This window comes from Takifugu flavidus, chromosome 12, assembly GCF_003711565.1.
Source record: "Takifugu flavidus isolate HTHZ2018 chromosome 12, ASM371156v2, whole genome shotgun sequence".
NCBI lineage: Eukaryota > Metazoa > Chordata > Actinopteri > Tetraodontiformes > Tetraodontidae > Takifugu > Takifugu flavidus.
The window spans coordinates 13,967,488-13,983,747 of record NC_079531.1 but is presented as its reverse complement, the minus strand read 5'-3'; the positions used below and the strand labels follow the sequence as shown (position 1 = coordinate 13,983,747).

At 52.9% G+C, this 16,260-nt stretch overlaps 2 protein-coding genes across 2 annotated transcripts; both read left to right on the top strand.

Moving 5' to 3' along the window:
- Positions 1-11,582: 11,582 nt before the first annotated feature.
- On the top strand, positions 11,583-11,876 carry LOC130534522 (cuticle collagen 1-like; the record flags this gene model as incomplete). The annotated part of the gene is made up of 1 exon (XM_057048693.1): positions 11,583-11,876. A coding segment is annotated over one exon (294 nt), but the record flags the coding sequence as incomplete, so codon positions are not given.
- Positions 11,877-12,053: 177 nt separating this feature from the next.
- On the top strand, positions 12,054-12,314 carry LOC130534521 (cuticle collagen 34-like; the record flags this gene model as incomplete). Its single annotated transcript, XM_057048692.1, has 1 exon — positions 12,054-12,314. A coding segment is annotated over one exon (261 nt), but the record flags the coding sequence as incomplete, so codon positions are not given.
- Between the last annotated feature and the right edge of the window lie 3,946 nt (positions 12,315-16,260).

Genomic DNA, 16,260 nt, shown 5'->3' with positions numbered 1-16,260 from the left:
AATTGTGTTGGGGAACTTCTCAATCGTATCAGCGAGCAGTTTTTTTTAATAATAAATAAAGCTTTTACTGAGGCTATTAGAAACAGTTTAACGACCACTTTAACGATGAAAGGGCCCCTCAGCAACTTTAAACTGACCTTCTCGTCATGAGTACGTGAGCCTCCCCTGCTCAGGCTAACGTCGCATCAGTTAGCATCATTCAGCCCAACCGGGAGGAGACGCTGCTGAGAGGCCACGCCCCCTTTGCTCTTTTCATGTGACTTTCCCTGTTCGAGTCTCAGCAGGAGAGAAGGTCAACAAACACCAAATGCTCCTTTGCTGGACTTTCTTCTTCTTCTTCTTCTTCTTCCTGATGTGATGGAGGAGATGGAGCTTTTCCACTTGAGCCGTTGAGACAGCGGAGGCTCCTCCCACAGCCAAGACCGTTCAGCCCGTGTCTGTCAGGGCTGCTTTTATCGCTGAGATGAGAAGCTTCTGTCAGGTCCAAACACATCATCTTGGTCAACGATCTCGGCCGATCGGAGGTGTGGGCCGCCGTGAAGTGGCGCTGGCTCTCTTTCCTCAGCCATTCGACCCACTAAGCAGCCATTAAAGTCCACTCAGCAGGCACAGATTGCAGAGGACCCTCTCTGCCCCCGGAGGCACATTTAAATAATGGTCTTCTTCTGCGCGACGTGTCATCCTGGAGTAAACACTTTTCTGTTTCAGCCGCCAAGGCAGAGCGATGGCGGAGGGCCGTCCTCAGCACGCGCTAAGTGGGTCATCTCCAGCCGCCAGAGCCGATCTGTGTCGGGCCCAAAACTACTTTTGCCTGCAAAAGACAAAAGTCTGAGCACTTGGCGCCTTCCACGGTGCTGCTAGCTTTAGCGCACTAACGTCGCCTTTCACGTCTTTAATAATGAGCTCTCTGACATGCTACATGCTACCACATGCTGCGAGCTACCACATGCTACATGCTACCACATGCTGCGTGCTACCACATGCTACATGCTACCACATGCTGCCTGCTAACACACGCTACATGCTACCACACGCTACGTGCTAACACATGCGATCCACACATGCTAGCATCCCCGCAGCATCCCTGCCTGTTGTCATTCCTGGTGTATCTTTAATTTCCGTGGGTCATTTCCATCCCAAACAGCTTCAGCAGAGCGATGGGAGCTGACTGGCTAGAGGAAGTCCTGAGTGATCCGTGGTGACGCGGCACCGTTCCAGCAGGGAACCGACTAGGCTGTGAGGAATTGGATCAGAACCTGGGCCGACTGAGACGGCTTCGAGGTCAAAAGGTTCACACTCACGGCTGGTGTTCAAATTCAAGGCCGGAAAACTTTATTAACAAAGCTGTGAAGCACCTGCAGCTGTCGCGGGCGACCGTAAGGAACACAGATGGAGATCAGGTAATGCTTCTCCACACACACACACACACACACACACACACACACACACGCACACACACACACACACACACACACACACACACACACGGAGCAGCTGCTTCCTCGTCTCTGACAGCTAAACTTTCACCAGTCAAGAATTAGAACTTTTCTCTCACTTTTCATCCCATCATTAGAAACACTGTCAGGACCTTTACGGTTACCATGGCGACAGCCTCTCTGCTGCAACTGAGCCTGTAAATTAAAACCTATTCCTCAAATCTGCCTGTTTGAATGATGGTATTTGCGCTGACAGACGTGCACGTTGGAAACAGATGGTTCAGAAGTGTCAAATCTTTGATCTCACTGACTGCAAACAACAAAACATCCACTAATAATCATGGAATAATAAGGAAAACTGAAGCCAACCCTCCTCCAGTTCTGCCACTCGGCTGCTAAAGCGTTAGCGTTACGTATGAATAGCAAGGACCTGACTTGGTCCTTAGAACAAAGTCATTATCATTGGAGACTTTAACATCCATGTAGACGTTATAAATGACAGCTTTAGAAATGGCTTCATCTCATTACTGGAGTCAGTTGGTTTCCTCCAGCAGATAAACCAACCAACTCACAGCTTCAACCACACCCTAGATCTAGTTCTGACTGGTGTTGAGGTAGAACATGTGTCAGTGTTCCCTCGGAACCCAGTCCTGTCAGACCATTCTTTGATCACTTTTACATTTATGATTAAGGATTCTTCTATGCTCAGAGCTCAGTCTGACTATAGCAGATGTCTCTCAGATAATGCTGTAGCTAAGTTTAAGGAAATGATCCCTGTGCTGATCCCAGGACCACTGTGTGTTTCCCCAGGGATCAGTCATTATAATCTGAGCCCTGCTGAGGTTGACTCTATAGATTATAGAGGGATAGATTAGATCACATGATCACTCTAGATGGTATCTCATTAACATCTAGTCTCTCTGTGAGGAATCTAGGAGTCACTTTTGATCAAAATCTCTCCTTCAACTCACTTAAATTACTTAACTTAAATTAGTCTCTAGAAGAGCCTTTTTCCACCTGAGGAACATCTCAAAGATCAGGAAGCTGCTGACCCACCATGATGCTGAAGTTAGTCCAGCATTTGTTCCTTCAGGCTGGACTACTGTGATTCTTTATTATCAGGGGGTCCAAACAACTCTTTAAGAAGCCTCCAGCTGATCCAAAATGCTGCAGCCAGAGTTCTGACAGGTATTGACCACAGAGGTCACATGACTCCTGTACTGGCGTCGCTTCATTGGCTGCCCGTTAAATTTAGAATAATTTTTAAAACCCTCCTCCTGACCTACCAGGTCCTCAGAGGCCTAGCTCCATCCTACCTGGAGGAGCTAGTGACACCTTACCAGCCCAATAGACCGCTCCGCTCTCAGAATGCTGGTCTACTGGTGGTCCCCAGAGTCTCTAGGAGTAGAATGGGGGGCCGAGCATTTAGCTACCAGGCCCCCCTGCTATGGAACCAGCTCCCTGTCCAGCCCCCCTGCTGTGGAACCAGCTCCCTGTCCAGGCCCCCCTGCTATGGAACCAGCTCCCTGTCCAGCCCCCCTGCTATGGAGCCAGCTCCCTGTCCAGGCCCCCTGCTATGGAACCAGCTCCCTGTCCAGCCCCCCTGCTGTGGAACCAGCTCCCTGTCCAGGCCCTCCTGCTATGGAACCAGCTCCCTGTCCAGGCCCCCCTGGTATGGAGCCAGCTCCCTGTCCAGGCCCCCCTGGTATGGAACCAGCTCCCTGTCCAGGCCCCCCTGCTATGGAACCAGCTCCCTGTCCAGGTACGGGAGGCTGACTCCATCGCTACTTTAAGATCAGACTTAAAACCTCCTCTTTGATGAAGCTTATTGTTACTAATTCTGTAGTTCCAGTTACTATCATAGACAGACAGATTATCATACTTAGGGGGTCGTCTAACTATTAGGTTAGCATCAGGTTAGCATCTTAGCTATGCTGCTATAGGCCGAGGCTGCCGGGGTCCAGAACCATGATCACCTGATCACCAGGATGCTGGAACCCTGCTGGGTCATGGTCTCATGATTGATTGATTGATTGATTGATTGATTGATTGATGATTGATTGATTGATTGATTGATTGATTGATTGATTGATTGATTGATTGATCATGCACCCAAAGACCAGAGAAGAAGAGCAACCCGCTTGTGTTCAAATATTTGGCTTCAGAGACGGGGTCACGGCCGAGGTGAGGGGTCGCGGCGACGGCCTGCAGCCACAGCGGAGAGGAAGAGGCGGAGCAAAGGAAGAGGCGGAGCAAAGGAGCGCGCTCGCCGGGCGCCGCTGGAGCTTCTGCTTTTACGTGGGAGCTTCTCGCTCCTTGACCTCTTTGACCTCTGGTATTTCTAAAGAGCTACTTAACATTTACAGCGGCGCGCCCGGCGGGGCGCTTTCAGCAGTCAGCAAACAAACACGTGCGCGAGCGTGCGCGAGCGTGCACGGGGCCACGCGCCAGCAACAGGCGGCAGACTTCCTGTCATTAAATCCAGTTCTGCTTGCGGTGCGTTCAGGCGCCGCTCCGATGATTGAAGGCCGCCACCATCAGACGCGCTGCAGAACGGCGGCGTGGGACGTTTGTTTGCTCCTCGGTTGCTTTGATGTCTCTGAATCTCTTAATGGGCGTCAGAAATTCCCACTTAATTTGTCTGACATTTACTGAAATGGTCCTTAGATGGAAAAAGAGCTTCTTAAATGTCACTTAAACAGGCAGGAACAGGAAATACAGAAGAGCTCCGACGGACGGACGGAGGGACGGAGATGAATGCAACGCCGCCTTTGCTGCTTTGATCTGTCACTCATCTCTTCTGCTTTTAGCAGGTTTTTGTCATCAGTGGGAAAAGAAAGTGAAAGGAAAAAGCCTGGATGTGAAATCAGGATGAGAGAAACTGATGTTGGCTTTGGTTTCCTCAGAGTTTGAGGCTCCTTCTGGTTCCTGCTGGAAACAAACCCAGGTGTGTGTGAGCCACTTCCTGAAGTGTTCTGGTCCATCACGTCTCAGGACCTGGAGGGGGGACTTTCCTCCTCCTGGAGGCCTCCTGACACATTCAGACCCTTTTCTGGGCTGAGAAGCACCAGACTCTCAAGGATTTACTTTGTGATCTTTGTCTTGCTAGCTAGCGTTAGCATTTCAGGGTAATTTACTCCCATTTGGGGGGAAAAAAGCCCGATTGAAGCTCTTAAGAAGCCACCGATGCTCGTGTTGCCACCTTCTCTTCTAATTCCTTCTGCGCTCTGCTGGATCCTCAGCGGCGCGTGCTAATGCTAGCGTATCAGCTGTTTGGCCCCTCGCCAGGCTGGAGGGGCTCCGGCGGCGGCGGGAACCTTCTGCAGCAGCTGCAGCTCTTCTGGGACGAGTGTCGGCTGAGTTAAATACTCCAACCAGATCAGACTGAATATTTAATGACTGGAGGTGATGAAAGGCCCGTCCTCCCAACGACCCCCCCCCCCCCCCATCCTGCCTCTGCTGGGGGTTTTTGAAGCATTTTCCAACTTTCTGCACTTTAAAGAAGCAGAAGCGACATGAAGAGCGGAGCCGCTAACGGTTCATTTAATGGGCCGGAACAAAAGTGACGCTTTAAGCTTTGTAGCATTTACGGCTAATTCTGCTCCTCTGTCATCATCCGCTGCTCCGATGGAGGCGGCTGTTGCTCCCAATCTGCTGCTTTGGATCAAACCTTTGAGAAGCTGCAGCTGGAATCAAAGATAAGGAGGAAGAACTCAGTTTTATGTTGGGATGACCCACGTGTGCTAATTCACGCTAGTTCCTCCACACGGTTGCATCCACGTGTGACTGATTTCCTGTTGCGGATGTTTTTCCGGAGTCTTCCGGACCGACGGATGGTGGCGTCCATCAGAGCGTGCAGCCGAGCGCCACGCCGCCGGTGGCGGTTGCTCTGCGCGCCGACGTGCGCCAGACGGCTGGAAACGAGCCAGTCATCTTGGAATTTGCGTCCCGTCTCCACCTGCTCGTTTGGCTGTCCGTCTGCTTCGCTGCTCGTCACTCGGGCGCGTTTCATCTGTCGTTGGGATGGACGGCCCGGCGCTCCGCCTCACTTCCTGTCACACAACCACTTTGCTGTGATGAAGGTGACTGTTGTGCTGATAGCGCAGCGCTAACTGAGGCCTGCGGGACCAGTCTGGGCCGCTGGCGCTAACTTACGCTAACCAACCCAACCTGAAGTCCCCGCGCAGCAACGGCGGGCGTCTAACCGATAAATCCGATATTTTCGGAGCGGATTACGGGAACAAATTCACTTCTCACCCCTGCAAACGCAGGCTAATCTAATCAGACGGGAGCTAATCCAGCGTTTGCCGTCCTCGGCTACGTGTTGACGCCCAGACAACAAATCACCAGCTATTAACGACCAATTCTGTTTAGGGTCAAGCTAACGCTAATCGCCCATTAGCTTGTCCAGAAGGTCTTTCAGCCTCACGTGGACGTGAACGCAGCATCAATCATCCTGCAACCAACTTTAAATTGACAGTGTGACCATGTAAATTGGGGGGGGGGGGGGGGCAAAGATGAGGGCTGCTGACCACATCATCCGTTACTCCGTCTCCGCTCCGTCTCCGCTCCGTCTCCGCTCCGCCAGGAAGCTGCCGCAGTATTGATTCATCACAGTCGCGTTTCTGGGGACGAGGATGAGGAGGGAGCGTGACGAAGGCCCCCCCCCCCCCCCGACTGCACCTGAGCATCACACGTCGATTCAGGGTCAAATACGGACGCACAAACAGCTTCACGGGCTGTGAAAATGCTCCTTCCCAGAATTCCCAGCAGCCTTTGATCACTCAGGACTCGTCATTCCTTTGATGTTGACCTAACGTCGACCTTTGGCAGTCGCCCGACCTCCGGCGTGCAGGAGCCTGGAGTCCTCGCCGGAGTCAGGGACTAGCTAAACGATTCCAAAAGAACAAACGAGCCAACGAGGCGGAGGAAAGATCCGGAAGTTCCCGAGTGGGAGTTCCGTGCTGCTGGAGAACTGGACCAGAGAAGAAGAGTGTGAAGAGTTCTGATTTCAGCGCACAGGAGACACAACGAGGATCTCCTGTGGTTCGAGTGGGAGTCGGCAGTTGGCTGCTGGGAAATCCGGAGTCTTTAAAGGAAAGAAGCTGGGAATTCTGCGAAGATAGCGCAGGTTTGTGGGGGGGGGGGCTGATCCCACCTTATCAAAGGTCTGATGAGAAACATGAAAGAAGCTTCTGTGAGTGGGATCCATCCGCTGAGATCTTCCAGAAGGTTCCGTAAATACAGGAAGCCCAGGAGGACGAACATGACCTCCACTCTCCTGCGTCTCACTTCCCACCAATTAGCACCAATTAGCTTAGAAAAGGCTCAAATGATCCAATTATTTGGACGTCGCTGTTATTTTTGTGCTCTCCCGTTTTTATTGAGAGGCTGAGAGTGTCGAGAAATGATGACATTTTCAGAATGTAATTGCTAGCAGACGCATTAGCCAACAAACGGCTAAGGCTCACTAGACATTAGCTAATGTGGGATAATAGCTGCTAATTACTGCGCATCTGTCTGCTGGCGCTGCAGTTCTCCGTCGGAGCGCTGGACGTCTCCGTGGGGCCCCGGGCCCCCGATCCAAGTCATCAGCACAAAGTTCAAAGAGCAGAATCATGATGTGGAGGCACGTTAGCGCCCGGGGGAGCGCTAGCAAACACCGCTACTCTGCACAATGTTTGAGAGGCCAGCGAAGAACTTTGGCCTCGCTGTAGCCGTGGCTACGCTACGCTACTGTCGGCAGCAGCGACTTTTATTCCGGTTCTTCTTCGGGGGAATCGACGCCTCTTCCTGTCAGAATTCCAGAGCTCCGTTTCCGCTCCTGTCAGGTCTCAGATGTTCCTGTCGGTTCTTATTTTCCTCCTCAAAGTTTGATGTCCTCCACGAACGACCTACTTCCTGCTCTCATTTGGAATTTCCTCTTTTCTCTCCGTGTCGTATCAGGTTTTCCGCCGTGTTTGTGTCGTTCCGCTGGTGGTTCGGGGACACGCTCGGCCCACATTCCTGCCGCATTAGCATATTCTAATTTTAAGAGATTTGGAGCCGTTTTTCCTCTGTTGGGAAAACGACTCCTTCCTGTTTCATCTCCTCGGACTTCCTAACGTTCCCGACTCTCACACGAGTGGACACGACCTCACGACCTCCGTTATTCAGCTCCAAATGACAAATAACTGGTTTCATTTGGGGGTTTGACGCTAACATCGAGTGGCTAATATTAAAGCCTGCTTGTGCTCCGAGGCCACGTCGGCACCTGCTCAGGTGTCTGAAGGCTTCAGGAACGTTAGAACTCCCTCCTCTGTTATTACCGTGTAATAACAGGCTCCATGCGCTGGTCCCCTGATTATCTGGGTTAGGGTTAGTTAGGGTTAGTTAGGGTTAGTTAGGGTTAGTTAGGGTGTGATTAGAGGCTAAACAGGTGACTCAAACCTGCCTCCTCTATTTCCTTGTATGTCTAAATAAGGAGACGGAGGTGTTGAGGAACCCTCGTGAGGAGGTGTTGCAGGTGTGTTGCAGGCGTGCTGCAGGCGTGTTGCAGGCGTGTTGCAGGCGTGTTGCAGGCGTGTTGCTGGCGTGTTGCAGGCGTGTTGCAGGTGTGTTGCAGGCGTGAACGTTCCACCTCTCGCCTTGCTCGCCATTTTCAGAACTCACACTGGAGAACGTGAGGAGAACGGTGCTCCAGACCTCCAGGTCCATGTCAGTGGTTCTTCTGCAGTTCTTCAGAGGTTCTCTCTCCTCTCACCTGCTCACCTGATTGGTATCTACCGAGAATCACCTGTCTCCCTCCTGAACGTCCCCTTCTTACCCCCCCCGGTCTCACCTGTGTTTGGGTTCCGGCTTCGTTGCCTGTTTCCTTCTGCAGATCCAGATGTTCCAGACCAGAACATCTGGTTAGCTCCGGTACCGATGGTAACTGTGAGGGTTAGTAGCCAAACTATATATACATTCAGTATATGTGCAACGTTAGGGTTGGTTAGGGTTAGTTAGTGTTCGGGTTAGTTAGGGTTAGGTTAGGGTTGGTTAGGGTTAGTTAGTGTTCAGGTTAGTTAGGGTTAGGTTAGGGTTGGTTAGGGCTGGAACCAGATTCCAAAGTGGATCCAGTGAAAAGTGGTTCAGGGCTCCAGTCAGGGATCAGAACAGCAGCTAGCTTGACAAGCGTTCAGGCTTCTTCTGCTTCAGCTCAGAAGCTGCGAAGTATAAAAACAGAAGATCCAAAAAAGATTCAACTAAAACTGTGAAACGTTATAATTTAAACTGGGGATCCAGAAATTAACGATGCGACTAATCTCTGCTGCATCGACACCTTTTGCTCTTTTTAATTAGCATCAGCGGCGTGCAGATGAAGCTGCTATTAAATTTGCAGTTTGTTTTGTTCCATTGTGCTTTATTATGTTGTTTGAATCTATTTTTCTGGTTTAAACGAGCTGCAAATTAGCCCAAGGGATTCTGACACGGTCGGTTGATCCCAACATGCTAACAGACAAAAGCAGAATGTAAAGAGTTAATGGTTGACATGGCGATGACACGCTCCGGAGGGAACAAACAACAACAACAACAACAACAACCACCACCAGCGAAGGTCCATAAATCACCGTGCTAAGCAGAGCAGCGGTTTGGTGCGCGGTGCTTAGCGACGGCCTCATCATCCAGCTAACGTCTCGCTTCTTATCGTCCACAGTGGGATTATTACCAGGAAGTATGGAATGTTGCACAATAGCAACATTTCACGGATCATTATGTGGAGAAATGAACGTGTTTCTGTGATAGCGAGAGCGCTAATCCCTCTTCTGTGGTGATCAAAGAGTCAACAGTGGTGCAACCATGTCGCTGTTTCCAGGCCGACTGCATCTGGGAGGAACCGTGATCGCTTTCATTAACGTTTTGATATTAATGACTTCACACGTCGTCAAGGCTCAACGGCGTCTGACCTTTGGGGCGTCGGGCGCCGTGCGTCTGTGGGCGGGATGACAGATCTTCAAAGCCTCCAAATGAAAAAGACGCGTGCGGGCGAAGAAGGTCTCCGATTAGCATTAGCGCCTCTGCAAATGGAGTCGTCTGTGTCAGCTTTCAATCTCGTTATCTGCTCGGGTTCCTCTCATGGCGTCTCACTCAGGGGATCAGATACAGACAGCTAGATACAGACAGCTAGATACAGACAGCTAGCTCCGCATATACAGACAGCTAGCTCTGCAGATACAGACAGCTAGCTCTGCAGATACAGACAGCTAGCTCTGCAGATACAGACAGCTAGCTCCACACGTTACATTTACTTTGTGCATTAATTAGCAAACTTGCAAGTGTGACTATAAATCCACGCTGCAGACGCTAACGTGAGCTGTTAGCGCTGACATGCGGCCTGTAGCGGCCTCTAGCTCTGATGCTAGCAGTTTACTGACAGGCTTCAACGTGTGACTGAGTTCTGTTGTGGAGACGGGAAACAGTTCTGGTGTAACAGCGGCTAGTGCTGCACCTGTGCTAATAATACATCGTCTTAATTAGATCCTAGAAGTGTTTAGCATTCAGCTGCTGCTAAAATGCTAAATTGTTAAACGGGTGAGAACTCCTCTCAGGACGCCGCTGAGATGGAGGAGGCCAGTTTCAGAAGCATCGAGTGGGCGGAGCAGATGTGGCTGAGCTCCGCCTGCAGCAGCGTCTGTGGCGCTTCAGACTCACTTTGGGAAGTGAGTTTTCCAGTCAGTTTTCCAGTCAGTTTTCCAGTCAGTTTTCCAGTCAGTTTTCCATTGGCACAGGTGGAGGAGATCAAAGGAAGATGAAACATTAAAGGACTGTGAACAGCGTCGAGTGAAACACGCAAATGTTCAGGTTAGCATTAGCTGCTAGCTGCTCATGGATTTGCATAAATTTATACTTTTAACTTTGATTTATACTTTCATCTTTGATTTATACATTTATCTTTGATTTATACTTTTATCTTTGATTTATACATTTATCTTTGATTTATACTTTTATCTTTGATTTATACATTTATCTTTGATTTATACTTTTATCTTTGATTTATACATTTATCTTTGATTTATACTTTTATCTTTGATTTACACTTTTATCTTTGATTTATACATTTAACCCGTTTGTCATCAATAAACTTGTTAACTGGCATCACTGGTCCCCATAAGAATAGCAACCTTTATAACTGCTGCGCCCAAACACGGACGACAACTGTTTCCTGTTTCTGTCATTTAGAGTTTGGATCTGGGGGGCGGAGCCCTGGGGGGCGGAGCCCTGGGGGGGGGGTCAGTGCCAAGTCAGGGCCATCCTGGGGGGGTCAGCGCCAGGTCAGGGCCATCCTGGTCATAAAACACTTTACACTAATGTTGCGTGTTTTGGGGGGGGGGGGGTTACATCCCTGTGGTGATGTCACACTCATGAATAGATGATGTAGCCTTGTGGGGGGGGGGGGGGGGGGGGGCGACGACAAACGTGTGGAAAGGTAAAAGTGCCCAAAGACCGGGGGAGGGGACAGGGACAGGGACAGGGACAGGGAGTGTTTGTGTTGCCATGGCGACCTGAACCTCTGGAGCTTCACCTGCTTTCTTCACCTGCTGGCGCGGCTGTGAGAGGTCGCCGTGACGACCGTCACAACGGCCAGAGTGCCTGACATCAGCTGACCTTTGACCCTCGGTTGCCGGACAGCAAACGGCCGTTTCTGAAAGGGAACCTGCGAGGACTGAACCAGCCCCGGATCCTCCCGGGATTCCAGGGGATCCGGAAAACACCTTCGCATGAGTTGTTTTCAGGTCATGAAAATTCATGTCGGAATATTAAATTAGACGAGTGGCTTCTGTGTTCCGGGCCGACCCGGATCGTCAGGGAAAGGAATGCGTTCTTGTTCTGTTATTACATTTACACCCCCCCTCCCCCCCCCTCCCCCCCCTCCTCCCCCCTCCTCCCCCCCCTCCTCCTCTCACGCTCCTTAATTTACTTTTTTGTTTCCCACTTCCCCCCCGACGACGTTGTTGCCATAGCAACGCCTTTACCAGGAGGCCTCGGCATCACAGTCAGCAGCCTCTTCAGTCTGGAGCTCCCGGTCCCCCTGGTCCTCCTGGTCCCCCTGGTCCTCCTGGTCCCCCTGGTCCCCCTGGTCCTCCTGGTCCTCCTGGTCCCCCTGGTCTTCCTGGTCCTCCTGGTCTCCCTGGTCCTCCTGGTCCTCCTGGTCCCCCTGGTCCTCCTGGTCCTCCTGGTCCTCCTGGTCCTCCTGGTCCCCCTGGTCCTCCTGGTCCCAGTGGTCCTCCTGGTCCCCCTGGTCCTCCTGGTCCTCCTGGTCCCCCTGGTCTTCCTGGTCTCCCTGGTCCTCCTGGTCTCCCTGGTCCTCCTGGTCCCCCTGGTCCTCCTGGTCCTCCTGGTCCCCCTGGTCCTCCTGGTCCCAGTGGTCCTCCTGGTCCTCCTGGTCTTCCTGGTCTCCCTGGTCCTCCTGGTCCTCCTGGTCCTCCTGGTCCCCCTGGTCCTCCTGGTCCCCCTGGTCCTCCTGGTCCCAGTGGTCCTCCTGGTCCTCCTGGTCCTCCTGGTCCCCCTGGTCTTCCTGGTCCACCTGGTCCTCCTGGTCCCCCTGGTCCTCCTGGTCCTCCTGGTCCCAGTGGTCCTCCTGGTCCCCCTGGTCTTCCTGGTCTTCCTGGTCCACCTGGTCCTCCTGGTCCCCCTGGTCCTCCTGGTCCTCCTGGTCCCCCTGGTCCCCCTGGTCCTCCTGGTCTCCCTGGTCCTCCTGGTCTCCCTGGTCCTCCTGGTCCTCCTGGTCCCCCTGGTCCCCCTGGTCCCAGTGGTCCTCCTGGTCCTCCTGGTCCCCCTGGTCTTCCTGGTCTTCCTGGTCCCCCTGGTCCCCCTGGTCCTCCTGGTCCTCCTGGTCTCCCTGGTCCTCCTGGTCTCCCTGGTCTCCTGGTCCTCCTGGTCCCCCTGGTCCCCCTGGTCCCAGTGGTCCTCCTGGTCCTCCTGGTCCCCCTGGTCTTCCTGGTCTTCCTGGTCCCCCTGGTCCTCCTGGTCCTCCTGGTCCCAGAGGAGGTCCAATCGTTCGTGACATCACAGGGAAGCAGGTTCTTCCGGGTTCTCACCTCGGAGCACCTCAGGGTTCCACATTCGGCCCCTGGCTGTTTTCCCCGGAGGGGGAGGAGCCCTTGAGCGAGGTACCAAACCCACAATGGCTCACATAGGGGACTGGTCCAGGGGGGACCTGCCTCGGCCCACATGTATCTGGGTCAGGGCTGGGCTCTCCTCTCCCACCTGAGGCCACCAGCCCTGCTGCTGAACCCCCCCCCAAAGTTTTCATTTGTGGGTTCTTTTTTGGGTTAAAGTAGAAAGTGTGAGCGCTGTAGCTAGCGCGCGGCTAAACGCTCGCTCACGGCGCTGGATTGGTCGGGGGGGGGGGGGGGGGGGGGGGGCATCACGGCCTCAGTGTCAGATTAAAAAGCTCCAAAATAGAGATGGACTTGAAAGCTTCGCCTTCAGGGGGAGCTTCAAAAAAAGAGGAGAAGAAGAAGAAGAAGAAGGCTGAGGACGGCGTTCACCATATTTAATGTGTTCACCATATTTAAGGTGTTCACCATTTTTAAGGTGTTCACCATATTTAAGGTGTATTTAAGGTGTTCACATTTAATGTGTTCACCATATTTAAGGTGTATTTAATGTGTTCACCATATTTAATGTGTTCACCATATTTAAGGTGTATTTAAGGTGTATTTAAGGTGTTCACCATATTTAAGGTGTTCACCATATTTAATGTGTTCACCATATTTAAGGTGTATTTAAGGTGTTCACCATATTTAATGTGTTCACCATATTTAAGGTGTATTTAAGGTGTTCACCATATTTAATGTGTTCACCATATTTAAGGTGTTCACCATATTTAATGTGTTCACCATATTTAATGTGTTCACCATATTTAAGGTGTTACTAACTAATCAGAGTGCTTCATCACACCACCAGCTAGCTGCAGCACATTAGCTCGGGCTAGCTTCCCAATCTGGCCACTAGGCGGAGCATTCAAATTTTGGGGGTGCACACACACACTCTCTCACACACACACACACACACACACAGACACACACACACAGACACACACACACACTCTCTCACACACACACACTCACACTCACACTCACACACACACACACACCACACCACACACACACACACACACTCACACACACACACCCTCCTCACGTGTTTTCCTGTTTTCTGCTCCCAGTTTCCTGGAATAGCTGCTTCGTGCTAATCGCTGGTGTGACACTCGCTGGCTTAATTTAGCTCCGGGTTGTTTAAAATTCCCATGACCCAGAATCTCTTCATCATCTTCCCAAACGCGGGAAGAAATGAGTCAGAAGAGCTGAGCGCGGATGTGTGGCGCTAACGTGTCGGAAGTGTCACGACAGCGCCGTGTTGAAGCTAAAACTAGCGCTAATTGGCCACTATCAGGGATGAATGAACGGCCGTCATGGAGACGCTGGGGTGCACACCTCAGCCACGAGGCCGTGACCTCTGACCCTGAACCTCCATCAGGTCGCCATCATTTCAAAAACACAACTTGTGTGCGTGCGTGTGTGCGTGCACGTGACCTGGCCTCCCCACCGGCGTGTACACTGATATTTACTGAGCTTCCCGGCCTGCAGGGGGCAGCAGTGGACCCAGATCCCAGCGTGGTGATGAACGGCGAGCAGGTTTCTGCTGTGTGGGGGGTTCTGGGTAAGTGCCGCGGCGCCGCTCTGCTGCGTAGCGCCACAGCATCAGCAGAGCGGCGCTCGCCGCCACTTTGTCTTCTCTGACACTTTGTGCTTGTTAAGGTTTTCCTGTGCAGGGGCGCCGCTCCTCTGCCCCGCGCGCCGTCTTTCAGGTCAGCGTTGGGCCCACGTCCCGCCCCAGGAGGGGGGTTACAGGAGCCATCGGAGGGCAGAGCGAACCGTGGCGGCGCCGCGTGGCGGAGCCTGGTGGCGTCCTGGGTTAGGGTCCAGGGGCTGTTGAGGGACCTCTGGAGCTCTGGAGACGCAGCGGCACCACAACAGCAGCTGTTTCCAGCTCGTTTCCTCCACATCACCAGTCTGGATCAGCCCCTTGCTCCCAGAGCAGCTGGCTGATGGACCGACCCGCCAGGTGACCCCAGAACTCTGGGCCGTTATCGGAGATTTGAGAGGGAAACGCGGCGGAAACAGGGCCAAACGGCCCATTTGTCTCTCCAAACGTTGGCCCAGAGACCACGAGGCCAAACGTGGAAGGTTAAAACCATGAGTGCAGCACCCGGAGAGACGGCAGAAGGGTTCCGCTCCCTCAGGAGACCTGGGGAGAAGGAAGGAGCTTTTTGGGCTGTGATGCCCTAAATGTGCTGGAGAGCCCAGCTTCACCTGCCGGTCACCTGTGGGACCAGGGGCGGCCGTCACCTGGTCCCAGCCTCCTTCCTGTGGAGAGACCCAGAAGCTTCACCTGAAGGACAGAACCAGGTCGGGAAGGTTCCTCCCATGAGATCAGAGCGCGTGTCTCCATCTGCCTCCGGTGGTGCTGAGCGGTACTGCGGGGGCGCAGCAGCTAGCTTCATAGCACAATGTTGGAGCAGCTGCTTTAGAGTTAGATGCTAATTGAGCTGGGAAACATGGCAGCCTCAGCTCATCATTAGATCGGTCACACGCTTTGGTGGAACAGCTTCGACCATCGTCACGACAACGCGAGGCGTCCCAGGCCTGTTCCATCTACGGTGGGTCTGTTTAATCGCGTTAGCGTGGAGACGCTCCGGAATTGGCAGCTCAAATTTAGCCTTTCAGCTGCTAATCTCATGGTGTTCGCCCATTGTGGCGCGGAATTCACCCGGAGCGTGCCGCAGGTTGGCTGACACACCTGCGGCACGTGAGGCCACGCCCCCTCTCAGGTCGCGCGGAGTGGGCGGAGGTGTGTGGTTTATTAGACGGTATCTGCAGGGCGCCTCCCGACTCATTAAATCTCTCTCGTTATCTAAGCTGCGCGGGAGCTGCGGATAATCGCGCTTGAAGAGCCTCATTTCCGGCGCGTGAAGCTGCGCTTCCGTATTTAGGTCAAACTCCGTCACTGCAGAAACAAAGCTCTTCATCTCCGCACGGCTTCTTTCTCTCTCAAACAGCCGCGCAGATGCATTCAGGAGCTCCACGCAGCGGCGCTGCAGCGCGCACACGCACGCGCACGCGCCCCAGCTCCTCCTCCCCGACGCTCCGCTCCGCTCCGCTCCTCCATCCCACCGTGCTGCTCCGCTTTCTTCATCTTCCTCCCGCTCATCAGCTGAGCAGCAGCGTGAAGCATCAATCGACGCCCACACACGCGCGCTCGCGCGCTCGCAGCCTTCTATTGAGAGCGCGAGCGCGGGTAATAACAGAGGGAGCCGGGATGGAGCGCGAGGAGCGCAAATACCGCCGGCAGGTGCTAATTACGCCCAAGGGCTGCGGCGGCGTCAGGGAGATGTTCTGCAAACGTGCGTGTGAGTGTGTGAGTGTGAGCGTGTGTGAGCGTGTGTGTGTGAGTGTGTGTGTGCTTACCGATCATTTTAATTATAGATAACCTGCCCAAATAATTGGTTATTCATTTTGCCCTTTACCCAGCTCACAGCCTCCTCTTGGAGCCCCGAGTGGCTCCTAGTATGGGGGGGGGCACCTCTCAGTATGGGGGGGGGGGGGGGTCGAGGTCAGGAATTCTGCACCAATCACAACATTTTTGCGCCCAAACTGTCGATTTTCTGATTTTCACAGGAAACCGGAAACCGTGAAATTGGGGGCGGAGTCTCCGCCACTGGAAGGAAGTTTCAGGAGGATCCGAACGGTCCGGAAGTATCCTTTTATGTGGAACATAAGGGAGGGAAGGATAATCC